The sequence below is a fragment of the Pristis pectinata genome, chromosome 22 (assembly GCF_009764475.1).
Source record: "Pristis pectinata isolate sPriPec2 chromosome 22, sPriPec2.1.pri, whole genome shotgun sequence".
Classification (NCBI taxonomy): Eukaryota; Metazoa; Chordata; class Chondrichthyes; order Rhinopristiformes; family Pristidae; genus Pristis; species Pristis pectinata.
Window position 1 is genome coordinate 32,497,795 of NC_067426.1, and position 18,816 is coordinate 32,516,610.

An 18,816-nucleotide genomic window follows, 5' to 3' on the forward strand; every position below is an offset into this window, starting at 1 on the left:
ATCCGATCCTACTGATTCCCAGAGCTCCATGTTTGAAGCTCTCCAATGAAGTGTCTATCCCCACCACACACCTCCCCTCCTGATCTCCATGACCTCTTCCAGGTCTGCAAACTTCTGAGATCTCTGGGCTCCTCTAATTCTACCCTACCGTTATCTCAGCTTATCAGCCTAGACTCTAAGCTTTGGAATTCCCTCACTGAGCCTCTCTGACTCTCTTCATCTTTCTGACACTTGTCAGAACCTACTGTACCTCCCACCAAGCTTCTGGTCATCCACCTTAATCTCTCCTTATACAGCTTGAGGTTTGGATTTGTTTCAGAAGAATCCTGCAAGTGTTTACAGTGTTAAAGATATGATATATATGCAATATGTGGAGTGCATGGACTGCCCCAGTGCAGAGTCAGTAGTGTTGGTAATTACCTGTTGTCCCTTTCTGGAATCTCTTTGATTGCAATGCGGACTTGTTTGCTGAGATCCCGGCCAGCATACACCACACCGTACGTTCCCTTCCCGAGGATCAGCCGTTCTCCATTCTCCGCGTATTCATAGCTGTACTGTGCAGGAAGCAGGAGAGGCTCATTTACACAAGGCCCTTCACAATCAGGATGCCCCAACACACTGTGCAGCCAATGAAATGTCTCTATGGGATGGGCGCAGATATAACAGCAGCCAGATGGCACACAACAAGATCCCACAAGCAGCAATGTGCAATAGAGCATCACTACTGACTCTAGCCTGATGAGACCAAACTGTATGCATCTGGTTCAGTACCATAAAAGTTATATGTCCTCTGTAGTCAGGAGCGGTTTTAATTCTGTAGCCAAGTGAAAATCATCAGGTAACCTGTTTTCAATAATATTGGTTATGAGATAAATATTGGTGTCACCATGGAGAATTTACCTTCTGTCAAAACTGTGCCATGAGATTTTTTTTTGCCTAGTAGAGTGGACCTCAATTTAACAAGTTGTTCAAGTTCTTTCATGGAAAAATTGGGTATAATTTATTTGTTTTTCTTGTGACTGCTGCTTATCTGATGCTGTGTGCCTGTGATGCTGCTGCGAGTTTTTCATTGCACCTGTGCACACATGTACTTGTGCACATGACAATAAACTCAATTTTAAAATCCCACCTGAAAGAGAGCACTTCTGACACTGATGCTCTCCCTCGACCCTGAACTGGGGTGTTAGCCCAGTTTACATGCTCAAGTCTCTGAAATGGAACTTGAACCCACAGCCATCTGGAGAAGCTGATGTTTGCATGACATAGAAACAGGTTAATAATTCAAGAACCTCCAGCAATTTATGGTAGTCTGCTGGGCTTTAACACAACCATTCCCCCTATCATTCATCGCCTCTCCTCACCTTCTGAGCAGTCCTGCCAGCTGTGAGCCCACACTGTTCCCTGCAGGAGCTTCCAAGATCAATTCCCGGTGGCAGTGACTGCTGGTAGGATACGTTATCACCTCTCTGCCTCTCTCCCCTCAATAAATATGCTCCTTGAAACCCATCTCCTTAGCACAGCTTCCAGTCATCTCTCCTTATCTCTAATGTGGCTTGGTGTCAAGCTTTGCTTGATAACCTTCCTCTGAACGATATGCTAAAGGTGTTGTATAACTATAAGTTGACGCTGTTTTTGTTTTGCTCCATTCTCATAGAAGAACAGTCTGATGTGGGATCGATACAAATGATTTCTACATCAGGTTCTTAGAGTTTTGCCAGGATAGGCCCATTAATACTATCAAACACTGAAGGACGTTATATGGCCACTCTATGTCTCATTTACCTCCAAAAGCTCCTCTGTCGGTCTCACCCCATCATCTGTGGTCAACTTGGTTTCATCTATGAACGAATTCAGCAACTCACAGAACCTGATAGAGAAGAACAAACATCAACAGAGGGACATCAGTATCAATAAAGAGTCCACCAGCAAAAGATCGCAGCTCAGAGCAGAGAGCCATGTATTGAAGAGCACCCCTACTTCTTAGCGTCGCTGAAAGCGCCACCATTGAAAGTGTTTTGAGGATAAAGAATAGTTGTCAGTCAAACTGCCAATTCACAGAAATGTCAAATATCTAGATCTGGGTCGGACATTTTAAACTGTCAGAGCAGGTTCAAGTGCTGGATAGCGGGGATTACTTGAGGTGGGTCTGTATGGACCCAGTCCAGATCTCATGACCCACACACAAAAGCCCCTCTTTTTGCAAGGAATTAACAATCTCAGGATACAACAGGATGGCTGATGTGTTGAAGAGGGGTAGTGAGAGTATTAACCCAAAGTTTTGGGTAAAACACCTGATTTGGGTTGGACGAAGGACTCAGTATCGAATGTGACCTGGAACAGCTTGATTTTATTGAGACCTGAAACCAGATTGAACTCCTGTTGCTGAGGTGGGATCAGAACGGCTACAGCCAGTGCTTCACTGCCAAGAACTGACCAACCACCTCTGCTCAGTACAACGATGTTCAACAGGCAGTGTAGGCTCTCAGTGCTCAAGAAGAGGTTGCCTCTGACGACATGGGACCCCGCCCAGACAGAGAAATCTTTGGCGTGTCTTTGTGGCCCTGTCTGCTCTGTCAGGCACAAAAGCTGCCAACACCACTAACCTGGACCACAGGCACTTTCTTTGCAGAGAGGGTATCGGAGATCTAGAACTCTTTGATCAAAAGGGTCGGGCTACTGAGAGATAATGGAGCAAAAATCAAACTGCTGGAGGAACTCAGTGGGTCAGGCAGCATCTGTGGAGGGAAACGGGCAGTCAACTTTTAGGGTCGAGACCCTTCATCTGAACTGCCGGACATGCCGAGTTCCTCCAGCAGTTTGTTTTTTGCCTCTGGCTCCAGCATCTGCAGTCTGTTGTGTCTCTACTGAGAGATAATGGCAGTTTTCAATGCTGAGATCGTTATATTAGTGTTGTGTACAGGAATAAGGAGAAAATGAAGTTGACACTCAGATCAAATTGAAGGCGGAACAACGTCAAGGAGTTTTCAGTCCTACTCCTATTCCAATGATTTATGATCTGTTTGAAGGGTCCTTTGAGCTCCAGCTGCAGTTCTGGAGATGGACTACAGGTAGCAATAGATTCCAATTCAACGGGCAACAACCCAAGCAACTGCCAAATACCTGGGGAGTTTTCTGAGCCAGGATAAAATGACATGTAATTTGTTTCGTGGCAGCAAGCAGTTCAGATTATCTAACTGATAAATAGTGGCTGTTTATTTTCCTAGAAAAGAACTATTGAAATCAGGAACACCATGTATACCAATTTGTAAATTCTTCAATTCTATCAGCAGAATTAAGCTCTAATCCAGACCCTGTGTGCCAAATTTTCATGGAGAGGCTTCTTCACTGAGAAAGAAAATGGCCATAAGTGACCAAACAGTGAGGATTCAGTTGTAGGCTTAATGAGTGCATCTGAGGTCTGGTCAGAGAATTAGGCATGGACATAAGAGGGAGAATAGAGTCACTAAGGACCAGAAGCCAGCATGGGACAGTGGAGTATGTTCATGTGGGGGTTGGAATGCAGATAGCCCAGTCTGAAATGACCTGGTGTTTATGGTAAGTGAAAGTTGGAGGGCAAGCCAAGAGTGCTGAAACAGTAATCCAGAAGTAGTGTAGGTTCAGCCCCAGATGGGCTACTTTATGGAGATGCCAGCAGACAATCTTGGTGATGGAAAGGATATTGTTCCAGAATCTCCACAGGCTCACGAGTGTGAACATTTTGGTTCAATATGAGATAACGGGCAAAATTAGTGACTAGTAAATTGTCAAAAAGCTGAAAATGTTGGGGGTATTCAGCATCATTCTGATAAGGGGTCATCAACCTTTCCGTAGACACTGCCTGACCTACTGAATATCCCTAACATTTTCTGTTTTTATTTCAGATTTCCAGCATCAACAGATATTTGCACTTTGACTAGAAAAATGAGTCTGCAGTAAGGATCAAAGACAATAACTAACTTTAGGCTTCCCAGTGTTTAGTTGGAGGAAATAGTGTCTTAGCTAATAACTGTGGTCAAACAAGCAAGCTTACAACATAAAAGCAGTGGGGGAATTGAAAGAGGTGAAGGGGAAGGAGAGATGAGTATTGTCTGCAAACATGTGGTATCTGACACCATACTTGTGATGATGTATGCAAGGAAACATTATTTACTTGAACAAGAGGAGGAGCGAAGGACAGACCACGGAAATCTAGTAACACCATAATCATTCGTCACACAGTCAATCTTACCTCTTGCAATGCAATTCTGTTGGAAAGTACAGCTGAAAATCATCTGAGTTGTGCAACACGTACAGGAAGCAACAACGCTCATTGAACTTTGAGACACTGGAAAAGAAGAGATATGATGCCTTCTATACTGTACTGGCAGGCTTATCACAACTAACACTGTACAAGTCAGCCTGAAGGAAGGCTAAGACATTTTAGTGGTGGACTGAGTGGTAACAAGTTAAAACAAATTAGGTGCTGACAACATTTGGATACATAAATAATGCACTGATCCTTCCTCCTAATAATTGCTCACGGATTCTGTACATAATCAAGTACTGACCATCTTCTGCATCTCTTACCTGTTCAGGACCAACCGCTTATTTCTGCTTTATCTGGCATCAAAATACTGGCACAGTGAATGCTACAAATGAACATCCAGTCTCCAAGAAGTAATTCCAATTCTTAAGTGTTAACCACAATGAGTTTATTCCTGGAGCAATAGCTGGCTCCTCTTGTTTGACTTTTCAAATGCCCCAAGCTTTTATCTCCCATTCAAGGTCAATGATTATATTCCTTTGCAGAAGTTGGACCTTTTCAACTAATTAATGATTATAAAGATTAATCATTAATCTACTAGACATTGCTGCGAGCAATCCTGAAAGAAAGGTCATTGAGACAATTCAAAATGACGTGCTTTTATTGCCTTATTTTGGAAATGCTCATTATGAATAAAAATTTTGAAAGTGGGCTCTTTGAAGAGGGAGGTTGTGGAGATCAGTGACTACATGATGGACATTCAAGCAGGCTGGACAACCCTACCTGAAGGGTGCTCACTGCAAGACCTACAAGCCTAGCTGTAACAACAAAAGCTTCCATTTACATAGTACATTTGTCAGTACAACATCCTTAGGCGTTTCAGAGGCTCATTATCAAAAGTGAGACCGAGCCATGCCAAAGCCTTGCCCAAAGTAGTTCTTAAGGAGCATACTAAAGGCAGGAAAGGAATTAGAGAGACAGTGAGGGAGGGAGGGAGTTGCTTAAGATCATGGCAACTGTAGACCTGGCTGCCAATGCTGGGCTGATTAAACTTGCTCAGAATTAGAGCAGAGCAGATATCTGAACAGGTTATAGGGCTGGAGGCAATCACAGAAAAGGGGAAGGCAGGAATTTTAACATCAGGGTGGGACCTCACTGAGAGGCAATGTACTGGGGTGGAGGGTGAACAGACTTTAATGTTAGTTAGAACATTGACTTTAGGGTCCATGGAGAGTAGAGTGGGGAGGGTGACCAGGAGTGTGCCGGGATAGTCTCTGCAGTTAGTTAAGCACTGCATGCAAAAGCATTTCCAAGTCCACTCCAGCCACTGGCTCCTCTTCCTTACCTCACTCCGCGGATCGATGCTGCACTGAAGGTCCATGTGTGGATTCCGTTCTGTCAATAGAGCAAACTTCATCAGTGACCCTGCTCATATTGATTAAACTTCACTCATTCAATTCCACCATTGCACAAGTGAGTAGTGAGTAGAACTCTTTTTGTTGTTACAACTACAGCCCAAAAAGGAAAATAAAATGTAGGGATATGGAAAAGTGTAGGGTAAGTGGATGGCTCGTTCAAACCCCGGCATAGGCATGATAGGTCAAATGACACTGTCCATTGGTGTTGCCATGATGACAAGATGTCCCAAAACCCTCTATAGCCAATGACATATTTTTGAAATTGTAATGTTATGATGTTACTAGTGGGAAAGTTTATTGTTGAAGGTCCCACATAAAACATTGGAGGCACTTCACTGCAGCCTATTTGTTGGTTCTTAGTGATACGTTAGAGCCGTAGGGTCATGCAGCACAGAGACAGGCCCTTCGGCCCACTGGGTCCGTGGGGACCATCAACCACCCACTTACGCCAACCCTGTACGAATCCCATTTTGGTTATTCGCCTCAGGTCCTCATCAACTCAACGCCAGCCCCGCAGGCAATTTACAGCGACCAATTAACCTACCAATCCGCACGTTTCGGGGATGTGGGAGGAAACCAGAGCACCCAGGGGAAACCGACAAGGTCACAGGGAGAGTCAACACGGTTTTGGAATAAATGAGCAGTTTTCAGCACGGGAAGCTGTAACTAGTGAGAGGCCACAGGGATCAGTTCTGAGGCATTGAACTATTTACAAGCTACATGAATGTCAGATGAAGAGGCAGAGTGATTTGGAGTTACGTCCGCTGACAAGTGGGAAAGTAAGTTGCGAGCAGGATGCACAGATTCTGCAGAAAGTTATGAATTGATTAAGCAACTCTGATAGATGGAATATAATGTGGGGAAATGTGACGTTATCCCCTCTGGTAAAGAAAAGGAAAATTGTTTAAATGGAGAGAGGAGAGACTACAGAATGCTGCTGCACAGAGAAACCTGGCTGTCCTTGTACATAACACACAATGTTGGTATACAGGTACACCAAGTACCCAGGCAGGCTAATGAAATGTTGGCCTTTATAGCAAAGGAGTTGGAGTATAAAGGAAAGTCTTGCTGCAATTGTAGAGGACGTTGGTGATACCACACCTAGAGTACTGCAGCTTTGATCTCATTACAACGAAATCTGATAACCTGGTATCCCAATGGTTCAGCATCTGTCTTATTCATCAGTCCAGAGTGTGAGCTGGGGCCCGGCGGGGTGGGGGGGGGGAGGTAGGAGGGGGTTGCTGGAGTTTAGACCAGACGTGCAGCCGGAGCTGGGGTCCAACACACTGGGGAATGGGTACGTTTGGAGATGGGTTCCAGGGTGCTTATACGTTTCAGCTGACTTTGACAAACTGAAAACATACAACTGAAACTTACAAGCAGAAACTCATCGGGTTCTATTTCCTACTCCCAGTAAGCTCACTGGGGCTTGTTTTCCTGCTCCCCTTTAAACTCACACATTAAAAAAAGAAATAAAAATGTGCTGGAACATCCAATCCTTCAGAAAATCGCCAAGTTCTGGCACGTCCAAAGTGTGCCAGATTATCGGATGTTTACTGTATTTAAGTCAGCAAAGATTCATGAGCTGGATTTCTGGAATCAATAGAGTAGAACAGGTTAGGCCTATCCCCACTGGACTTATGAGGGGTGATCTTAATGAAGTATCAAAGATTCTGAGGAAGATTGACAAGGTAGGTGCTGAGAGTTTGTTTCTTCTCAGGGGTGACTCTGAAACCAGGGAGGCATTGTTTTAGAACAAGGGATCACCCATCTCAGACAGAGATCAGGAGCAATTTTTTTCACTAAGTTCATAATCTTTGGAATTCTTTACCTCAACAAGTCTCTGGAGGCTGAATTATTGAATTTATTCAAAGCAGACACAGTTTTGGTTTATGAAGAGTCGAGGGTTATGGGGAATTGAACTTGAGACCGAATCAAGTCACCCATGGTCTTACAGAATGGCTGAGCAGGCTTGATGAGCCACATGGCTGACTCCTGCTCCTATTTCTTATATTCAGTATAACTTCCTGAAAGCATGACTTACAGTTCACTAAAACTTCATAAGACTTGGCCAGATTCATGCAGTAAGCCTCAGCATTGCCCTGTTACCAACGGAACAACTGGATCTGATATTCAGATACCTTCTCATTGGGTGAAACGTGGCATATCTTCACAGCCTTGTCTGTGTCACTGTTGTTCACAAGGAGATGGGTGGGTTGGAAGATCTTGGTTGGCTCCAGGATGAGGACCTGTTGGTAAAAGTAATGGTTAAGTTATCAGAGAGTGTGGCAGTCCCTCATCCGTGAGGTGTCACCTTGGTCAGGATTCAGACTGCCCTCCCTGTGAGTTTAATGCCCATGGAGACAAGTATAGGACCTGCCTAATTCCATATCACACATCAATGGGAGCCTGTAATTATTACAGGATCTCTTGACCATCATTTCTCAAGACCAATATATAATGCACTAGTGGGGTAAATGATTGCACCTGTCATATAGTCAATTGGTGGAAATCTCCAGATAGTACAGTGTTCCCATCCAAAACATGTGCCAAAAAGATAACACTGCTCAGCCAAAAGAGTGCACCCAGAGGTGGCACATGCTCTGTAAGTAAGGGACCTGCTCTTACTTAATACTGACATGGTCCAGCTTATCCATGTACCCCTCCCTGAATTCACCATCTTCTCAGTGTCCTTCTCCTTGGTGAATACAGATGGTAAGTATTCATTTAGGATCTCACCCACATCCCTTGGTTCCACACATAGATTTACCCCTTTGGTCACTAAGGGGACCCACTCTTTCCTTGGCTACCTACTTGCTTATGATACACTGTTTAGAATGATTGGGATTCTCCTTAATCTTTCTCACCAAGTTATTTCATGACCCCTTTTTGCCCTCTAATTTCTTTCTTAATTTCTCTCCTACACACTCTATACTCCTCAAGAGACTCCTTCAATCCCAGTTGCTGATACCCGTCATATGCTCTCCTTTTTTTCCTAATCAAAACTTCAATATCCTTCGTCATCCAAGGATTCCTAAACTTACCTTTCACCCTCACCAGAACATACTGGCACCGATCTCTTACTCACTCTCTTTCAAAATACCCCCACCTGTCAGAAGTTGTTTTACCCACAAGCATCTGCTCCCAATCTACTTTCACCAGGTCCTCTTTTACGCAATTTAAGTCAGCCTTCCCCCAATTCAGTACCCTAACCAGAGGACCAACTTATCCCTTTCCATTACTACCTTGAAACTTACAGAATTATGGTCACTGTTCCCAAAGTGTTTCCTCACCAACACTTCATCTGTGAATCATAAGAGATTCTAAAGGTATATTAAGAGCAAAAGGGTAAATAGAGAAAGAATAGGTCCCCTTTAGGATCAGTGTGGCCGTCTACATGTAGAGCCACAGGAGATGGGCAAGGTTTTAAATGAATACTTCTCATCTGTATTTACTGTGGAGAAGGTCATGGAAGCTAGAGTATTCAGAAAACAGAACAGTAATGTCCTGAAACATATCGACGTTACGAAAGAGGAGATGCTGGAGGTGTTGTGGTACATAAGATTGATGAATCTCTGGGGCCTGACCAAATGTATCCTAGGATATTGTGGGAAGCAATTGAAGAAATTGCTGGGGCTGTGGCAGAGATTTTTGTTAGCCATGGGTGAGATACCAGAGGAATGGAGGATGGCTAATGCTGTGCCTTTATTTACGAAGGGCTTCAAAGACAAACCAGCAAACTGCAGGTCAGTAAGCCTAACATCAGTGTAAGGAAAGTTACTAGAGGGGATTCTGAGAGACAGGATCTATCTGCATTTGGAAAGGCAAGGACTGATTAGGGACAGTCAGCGTGGCTTTGTGCGTAGGAAATCAAGTCTCATGAATTTGATTGAGTTTTTTGAAGAAGAGACCAAGAGGATTGACGAGGGCAGGGTGGCAGACTTCTACATGAAGTTTAGCAAGGCTTTTGACAAGGTCCAGCATGGTTGGCTGGTTCAGAAGATCAGATCACAGGGGATCCAGGGTGAGCTAACCAACTTGGTACCAAATTGGCTTTGTGGAAGGGAACGGGGGATGGTGGTGGAGAGCTGTTTCTCAGATTGGAAGACTGTGACCAGTGGTGTGCCGCAGGGATAGGTGCTCGGTCCACTGTTGTATGTCATATAAGTTAATGATATGGATGAACATGTAGGTGGCATGATTAGTAAGTTTGCAGATGACACTAAAACTGGTGCTGTGGTGGACAGTGAAGAAGGTTGTCCAAGGCTTGTGCGCACTTCTGGTCGCCGCACTAAAGGAAGGATGCAACTAAGCTAGGGAGGCTGTGGAAAAGATTCACAAGGATGCTGCCAGGGCTGGCGGGATTGAGTTATAAGGAGGGACTGGATGGCCTGGGACTGTTTTCCCTGGAGCGAAGGAGGCTGAGGGTTTTTTTTTTAGAGGTTTATAAAATCATGAAGGGCATAGATAAGATGGATTGTCAGTCTTTTTCCCAGGGTAGGGGAGTCTAAAACTAGAGGGTATAGGTGTGAGGTGAGAGGGAAAAGATATAAAGGGGACCTGAGAGGTAAATTTTCTCACACAGAGAGTGGTTGGTGTATGGAACGAGGTGGCATTGGAAGTGGCAGAGCCAGGTACAAGTACAATACTTAGAAGATATTTGGACAAGAACATGGATAGGAAAGGTTTAGAGGGATGTGGAACAAATGCAGGCAAATGGGACTAGCCCAGGAAGACACCTAGGTCGACATGGATGAGTTGGGCCGAAGGGCCTACTTCTGTGCTGTGCAACTCTATGACTTTCACCACCTGCCCAGTTATGTTTCCTGAGATAAAGTCAAGCGCTGCCCCATCTCTGGCACGAGCAAGGTTGAGTACTGCCCTGTCTCGAGCTGAGTGTGCTATGTTCAGATGGAAGTGTGTTAACCAGTCAGTAGATTACGTCTTGTGGATTCTCTTACCAGGAATTTATCAGTGGGTGCTTTGTTTCTGCAGATTGACAGTAAGAATTCCATCCAGAAGTCCACCAGCTCCTGTTTGACATTATGCTGCTCATTGACATCAGTCTTGAAGCGCCTGTAGAGCAGGTAGGTTTCCATTGCTGATGCCAGGTACCTTAGGGGAGAGAGAGAGAGGCGTGATATGAGATGATCAAAATCACAGGTATACACTGGGTTTTTATTAGATCATAAAACTCTTTCACACAATGAGAAAGGTGGGACCAGTTATTCAGTCACACAGTGAGGAAGCTTGGACTGGTTACTAGGTCATAAAGTGGGGGAGCTGGGACTAGTTACTAGACCACACTATAAGGAAGCTAGGACTAGTTATCAGGTCAACTGTGAGAGTGCGCAATGCCTGGTTGGTGGATCACACATCGTTAGGGAGCTGGGACTAGTTGCTGCATCCCAATAAAAAACATGGACATCCAAATCAGGGGCAGGAATAGGCCTGTCAGCCCCTCAAGCCTGCTCCACCACTTAAGATCAGTGCTGATCTGACACAAACCTCAACTGCACATCCCCACCTTCCCCGATAACTTTTCACCCCCCCTGCATATCAAGTATCTATCTTTGCCTTAAAAACATTCCATCTGCTTCCATCGCCTCTGAGGAATGGAATTCCAAAGACTCTGAACCCTCTGAGAGAAATATTTTTGCTGCATCTCTGTCTTAAATGGGTAATCTTTTATTTTAAACAGAGACCCTAGTTCTACATTCTCTTACAGGGGGAAGCATTCTGTCCATATCTATACTGTCAAGACCCCTTTGGATCATATATGTTTCAATCAAGTCCCTTCTCATTTCTTGAAGTTCCAGCAGATAAAATTCCATCCTTTCCTCATAAGCTCAGGTATCAGTCCAGTAAACCTTCGCTAGAACTGCTTCCAATGACAAGCAGACACAAGAAATTCTGCAGATGCTGGAATCTGGAGCAACACACACAAAGTGTTGGCGGAACTCAGCAGGTCAGGCAGCATCTATGGAGGGAAATAAACAGTCCTGAAGAAGGGTTTCGACTCGAAATGTCAACTGTTTATTTCCCTCCATAGATGCTGCCTGACCTGCTGAGTTCCTCCAGCACTTTGTGTGTGTTGTTCCAATGATGTGCACTTGGGTGTAGTTACTACATCAGAGTGAAAGTGAGCAGGGAGGTAGTTACTTGATCATGGTGAGAGGGAACTGGTCATAGTTACGAGGTCAGAGTTCGCGGGAGCAGGGACTAGTTAATGGATTACAGTGTGAACAAACTGGGAATGGTTACTGGATGACATTGTGAATGAGCTGGGACTCATTACAGGATCACAGTGTAAGTGAGCCGAGCATGGGTATAAGGATTGTCACTGTAAGAATACTGGATGAGTAAAATCATCCCATGGGGTACTGGAGAGATTATACCCTGGGAATTCTAGTGCTGATGCCCCTGCCGTGAAGCCAGTGCAATGGAACAACTCTTCTTCAATTGTGACTCAGCCACGTTACTAGTCCTTGCAAACGGCACTGCCACCCTCCTCTCCCGAGGTCAGGATGGGAAGCTCAGCTGAAAGCCAAAGGCCAGAAAGACCAGGGAGAGGCTCAGAGCCATTGACCTGGATTCCAGGCAGTGGTCTGGGACCCCAGGCAAACACAGTGGTTGGCTGAGGTAGTGATGAGTCAGGGAGGAGGAAGGAATTTGATACGTGGAGGACAGGTTGGAGAGAGGTCAGTACATGCTGGTGGGTTGGGAGACCAAGGCATAGCCAGGCGGTCTAGACTGCAGGGTCGTGGGAGTCAGATACTTGGTGCTTGGAGGAGATGGAGGGGCTCAAGAATTTAGGAAGGTGTTTTACTTATTCTCAGTCGGTGCTGCAGGACTAGGACCACATTATTCCGGGACACCCCAAAGGCGGGCAGGATAATGCTCCTTTGTAGTGCTCCAAGGAGGAGCTTGTACAAAAAATGGTGTCATTGCGTGTGTCCCTACTGCCAAAACACACTGTGGTCACTGGGGCCTCACTGCATGGCCCAGCGTGGTTGTAAATGTTCCTTACTCCAGCTTAAATCAATTTTCAATCGTTCAGGGCTGCAGTCAAATGTCTAGCCACACATGAATGATGCATCTGCCGGACTAAGGCAATTATATAGTACAGTATGCAGCTGCAGAAAAGTATTTACTAAATACTCCCACAGGAGCCAATGGTGTGGGTAGGGGAGCTTTGTCAGATCACAATTTATTTCGTCTGCTTTCTATGTGATACCGTGATTGCGCAGCTTTGAAATATCACAGTAATCTGTTCAATCTAGACACTGGCTTACCAGACAGGTGCATTCAGTCTGTACAGCTTTTCTGAGGCCTGAATGATTTTGGTTTGGTCATTGAACAAGATGCAGGCCCCAAAGTAAAACCCTACGTCCCAATAAAACTGCATCTTCTCCAGGCTCCCCTTCCGTCCCAGTAGGCTGCTCAGTTTGACTCCTATGCAAACCCAAGAAAAGTTTTGTTAGGACACTGAGGAGTGACAGATATCCCTAGAATACGTTTACAGTGTACAGTACATGCCCAGAACTGTTGATGACGGAGACACAAGAGAGTGCAAATGTTGGAAGCTGGAGCAAAATACAAACTGCTGGAGGAAGTCAGTAGGTCAGGCAGGATCTGTGGAGGCAGACGGATAATCACTGTTTCAGGACCGATACATGGTCTCAACCCAAAATGTCGACTATCCTTCTACCTCCATAGATGCTGCCTGACCTGCCGAGTTCCTCCAGCAGTTTGTTTTTTAGCAGTTGATGATGTAACTGTAAAATCAACGCACGTCATTATTCACACAGGAAGTCCCAGACAGGTTGTGGCAAGAGAGAGAAATCGTATGGACTGTGAATTTTCACAGAGCTGACCCATTGTTCCCACCTTAGTTCAGTGAAAATAACATCTCACCCTTACCCGCATCAAGTTTCTCATGATGTTACCGTATTTGTATATTAATTACTCATTAAGCTCACCACAAAAAATTGTTTAATTAATCACATCCCTTAACAACATAATAACCGTTAATGACAGTCAACCAATCCCTCTTTTCCAGAAAGTCAACAATTACATGGAGACTGTAGGATGTGAACTGCTGTTAGAAACTTTAAAAATGGCAAAATATAAATGTTTCCTTTATTTTCTTATCATTCCTTTCTATATCTGTCTCTCTCTCAATCATATATCACTATCACTCTGAGGATCTGATTTGACAATGAATTCACCCTATTCCTTTTCGGTCTCTCCTCTGCTAATCCTTAATCCCATTTGCTACTCCTTTCATTCATCAGACTGCTGCCGCGTGGTCAGGTAGGGTTCCAGGATTTTGGCCTGATGACCCAATTCTGGATAATAAGAGAATCGAGGGATATGGGAAATGGTGCTGAGGCAGATGATCAGCCATGACCCTGGCAGATCCGGCTTGAAGACCAGATGACATCCTCCTGATCCTAATTCTTATGTTCCTACAACAAAAGAGTAGCAATAAACTGTATATCCAGATCAACAAGGTGTGAGATTTGGAGGGGTAGGTGACCTATATCTATCCACCTTCTTTCATGCAGGTTACAGAGGTCACAGCTCTACACAGTATTGTTGAAGTAGCCTTGGTGAGTAACTGCAGTACCTCATTACACAGTACACACTCCCACACATGTTGGTAGATTAAATTGGTAAATTAGTTTACTATTGTCACATGTACCAGAGTACAGTGAAAAACTTGTCTTGCATACCGTTCATACAGATCAATCCATTACAACAATGCAATGAGGTAGCACAAGGTAAAAACAAAAACAGAATGCAGAATAAAGTGTTACAGTACAGAGAAAGTGCAGTGGAGGTAGACAGTAAGGTGCAAGGTCACAATGAGGTAGATTGTGAGATCAAGAGCAGCACAGACAAAATGCTGGAGAAATTCAGCGGGTCAGGCAGCATCTATGGAGGGAAATAAACAGTCAACATTTCAGGTCGAGACCCTTCAAGAGTCCATCCTGTTGTACTAGGGAACCATTCAACAGTCTTATAACAGCTGGACAGAGCCTGGTGGTACGTGCTTTCAGGCTTTTACAGTATATCTTCTGCGCAATGGGAGGGGGAGAAGAGAGAATGTCCAGGGTGGGTGAGACCTTTGTTGTAATGCTACGGAGATTGTTAACCTTTTATGGTGGTGGATGGCTAGCAAATCAAACAGGCTGATTTGTCCTGAATGATGCTGAATTTCCTGAGAGATCAGCGACTTGAAATATTATGTGTTTCCCTCTCCACAGATGCAACTTGACCTGTTGAATGTTTCCAGCTTTTGCTGGTTTTATTATAGATCTCCAGTGCCCACAATTTTTAAGAAAAACTTTTAACGTTGTTTTAGCTGCACTTGTCCAGAGAAGTGGAAACTATTCCATCACAATCCTGACAGGGTTTGTAGATGGTGGAAAGGCTAGTCAAGAGGTGTGCTGCACTACAAGATACATTCATTATTCACGAGGCTGGCCCAGTCAAGTTTCTGACCAGTGGTAACCCTCAAGGACATTGATGGTTGGCTATTTGGAAATGGTAATGCTGTTGAATGTCAAGGAAAGCTCGTTGAACTGCCTTGTGGGAGGTGGGTTAGGGCTGCATTTGGGCTGTGCGAACGTTCCTGGCCAATCACCAGTCGAAGCCTGGATATTGTTTGGATCTAAATGTCCATGAACCACTTTGTTACTTAATGAGTTGTGAATGGAAATGAAATTTGTGCAATCGTCATCAGACATTCCTATGACGGAGGGAAGTTCATCAATAGAATTGAAGATAGTTGGGCCTAGGACACTGCCTTCAGGAACTCTCACAGGGACATACTGGAGACCCATGACTGATTACAACAACTGCAACCATGTTCCCTTTGACCATCCAGTGGAAAGCCTTCCTCCCGATTCCCATTGATTTCAATGTTATCACAGCTCCTTAATATAGACCAAATGCTGATGGAGGCAAGGCTATTACTCTCACCTGACTTCTAGCATAGAGCTCTTTTGTCCATGTTTGGTCTAAGGCTGTAATGAAACATGGTGCTGAGTAATCTTTGCATGACCCAAACCAAGCATCATTAGAACATAGAACAGTACAGGACAATACAGGCCCTTCGGCCCACCATGTTGTGCCGACCTTTAAACCACACCTAAAACTATCTAACCCCTTCCTCCCACATATCCCTCTATTTTAAATTCCTCCATATGCTTATCTAGTAATCTCTTGAATTTGACCAATGTACCTGCCTTCACCACCGCCCCAGGCAGCGCATTCCATGCCCCAACCACTCTCCGAGTAGAAAACCTTCCTCTGATATCTCCCTTGAACTTCCCACCCATTACTTTAAAGCCATGCCCTCTTGTATTGAGCATTGGTACCCTGGGAAAGAGGTGCTGGCTGTCCACTCTATCTATTCCTCCTAATATTTTGTACACCTCTATCATGTCTCCTCTCATCCTCCTTTTCTCCAAAGAATAAAGCCCTAGCTCCCTTAGTCGCTCCTCATAATGCATACTCTCTAAACCGGGCAGCATCCTGGTAAATCTCCTCTGCACCCTTTCCAATGCTTCCACATCCTTCCTATAGTGAGGCAACCAGAACTGGACACAGTACTCCAAGTGTGATCTAACCAGAGTTTTATAGAGCTGTAGCATTACCTTGTGGCTCTTAAACTCGATCCCTCAACTTATGAAAGCTAACACCCCATAAGCTTTCTTAACTACCCTATCCACCTGTGAGGCAACTTTCAGGGTTCATTGAGCAGGTTACTGGTGAGTAAGTATTGATAAATAACCTCACATGGATTCATTGCATGCACAGCTCACTCAACAGGTAACAGATAACTAAACAGACTTCAGACTCATTGACAACGGTGGCAAGATATGAGGATTGAGCATGACTAATAACATTTCCACCCAATTATCTACTATATAGAATTACAGAGAAAAGCTACTCAGCTCTACTGGTCTGTTCCAATCTACACAAGCCTCCTTGAGGCAGCACATTGGTGCAGCTCGCAGAACTGCTGACTCACAGCTCCAATGACCTGGGTTAAATCTGGACTTCTCATGCTGTCTGCGGGGAGTTTGCATGTTACCCATGTGGCCTTGTGTGTTTGAAATGGAGGGCTATGTGGGAGGGAAGGGTGAGATAGATCTTAGAGCAGGATAAAATGTCGGCACAACATTGTGGGCCAAAGGGCCTGTACCGTGCTGTAGTGTTCTATGTTTGCTCTGGCTGCTCTGGTTTCCTCCCACATACCAAAGATATAAGGATTGGTAGATTATTGGGCACTGTAAATTGCCCCTGGTGTGTACAAGAGTGATAGAATTTGGGGGAGTTAATGAGGATGCGGGGAGAATAAAATGGGATTAATATAGGATTAGTGTAGGTGGGTGCTTGATGGTCAGTGTAGACTCAGTGGGTCGATGGCCTACTTCTGTGCCAGGCTGAGATCCTGTTTGGTCTCTCAGGTGGGTGTAAAATGGCACTAATTTGAAGAGCAGGGGTATTATCCCAAGAAACCTGGTCTGCATTTACTTCTCAATCAACATTTCTAAACCAAGTTATCTGGTCATGTATCAGCTATCTATTTGTAGGATTCTGCTGTACTCAAACTGGTATTACAACAGGGAATGCATTACAAGAGAATTTCATTGGTTTTAAAGTTATTTGGTACTTGTTTGGAGGAAAGACTGGATAGCTAGCATGTATAACACTGTCATACAAACAGATAGATGTATAACACTGTCATACAAATAGCCTTTGCACTAATGTTCAGCTAATTCAGAGCAAGGAAGGTCATCTCATTCAGTATTAATGTTGCAGGTCATTCATTATTGACAAATCCTGTTCTACAGAGATGATTAATGCAAGTAATGTTACCTATTTTTCGGAGATCAGTTGACGTGTCAAACCGATGTCCTGCTGCCATGAGGAACACAGCGACGTTAATGCCCGAATGTAGAGTAGGCTCATGCTCGAAGGCCATCCGATACCTGCAGTGGGAGAATTACCACATTATTCACCTGTTTATCCCTTCTGTCCATTTCATCCCAGGTAGTAAAGAAACTACACTTATAGATTTTTAGACTTAAATGTAAGGGTGTGATTAAGAAATGTTTCACAATATAACATTGGTGTTGATGTTGATGGTGAGGCAGAAAACTGTTGACCACAGGAAACTATCAATAGACGAGTCATGGGCAGGCACAGTAGTGTAGTGGTTAGCATAACGCTATTACAGTGCCAGCGACCCAGGTTCAATTCCAGCTACTGTCTGTAAGGAGTTTATTCGTTGTCCTCATGTCTGTGTGGGTTTCCTCTGAGTGCTCTGGTTTCCTCCCACATTCCAAAGATGTAGTGAGTTAGGAAGTTGTGGACATGTTATGTTGGCGCCGGAAGCGTGGCAACACTTGTGGGCTGCCCCCAGAACACTCTACGCAAAAAGATGCATTTCACTGTGTGTTTCGATGTACATGTGACTAATAAAGATACCTTAACTACCAATAGACGAGTCGTGGGGACAGAAATGAAGTGGAATTCAAGCCAGAGAACTGTTAGACAGGGCAAACAGGGCAAGGGAACACAGAATAAAAGGGAAGAATAGAGGAAAAGAGAACTTTGGAGACTGAACTGGTAGATAGAATGCTTATAAGGCATATGTGATATGTTCCTGTATTGACTGAGGCATAGAATAAAAGACCATAGGAGTTGTGCTGGAATGGTATAGAACACCACAGTTCTGGTCACAATGTTTACAAGAACGGTTTGGCTGCAAGAGAGTGAGAGGGATGAGACCAGCACCATAAAAAGAATTGTGATTATCGTTGGGAAAGTTGACAGAGTTCTATAAAATTCTGAGGGATCCAGATAGAATGGATAGGAAGAACGTATTTCCTTTACCAAAGAAATCATTAGAATGGGGTCAAACACTTAAGAAGACGAATCAAACAGGGGTGGGGGCAATTTTCTTCATCGAAAGGTTGTGGGGTTAGTGTTAGGGAGAGGGGTGCAGCCTGTCATTTGCTGCCTGAAAAGTCTGATGAGGCAGAAACCTGCATCATTAGTACTTGGATATACACTTGGAAGTGTTGTGTCCTGCAAGCTATGAACCAGGAGCTGGAAACATGGAAAAAAGGAGCA

General features: G+C 44.3%; 1 protein-coding gene across 3 annotated transcripts in view; it reads right to left on the bottom strand.

Annotated features, from left to right (window-relative positions):
• The window catches only part of si:ch211-1i11.3 (mitogen-activated protein kinase kinase kinase 5), a 139,857-nt gene that overhangs the window by 47,652 nt on the left and 73,389 nt on the right, over positions 1–18,816 (bottom strand). For all 3 annotated transcript variants that reach the window (XM_052036131.1, XM_052036129.1, XM_052036132.1), the window contains 8 exons: positions 17,557–17,669; positions 12,957–13,116; positions 10,623–10,776; positions 7,803–7,910; positions 5,589–5,638; positions 4,229–4,324; positions 1,783–1,867; positions 421–554 (listed from right to left, as the gene is read on the bottom strand). In XM_052036131.1, the coding sequence (XP_051892091.1) occupies positions 421–554; positions 1,783–1,867; positions 4,229–4,324; positions 5,589–5,638; positions 7,803–7,910; positions 10,623–10,776; positions 12,957–13,116; positions 17,557–17,669 (900 nt within the window). The remainder of the gene's footprint in view (positions 1–420; positions 555–1,782; positions 1,868–4,228; positions 4,325–5,588; positions 5,639–7,802; positions 7,911–10,622; positions 10,777–12,956; positions 13,117–17,556; positions 17,670–18,816) is intronic.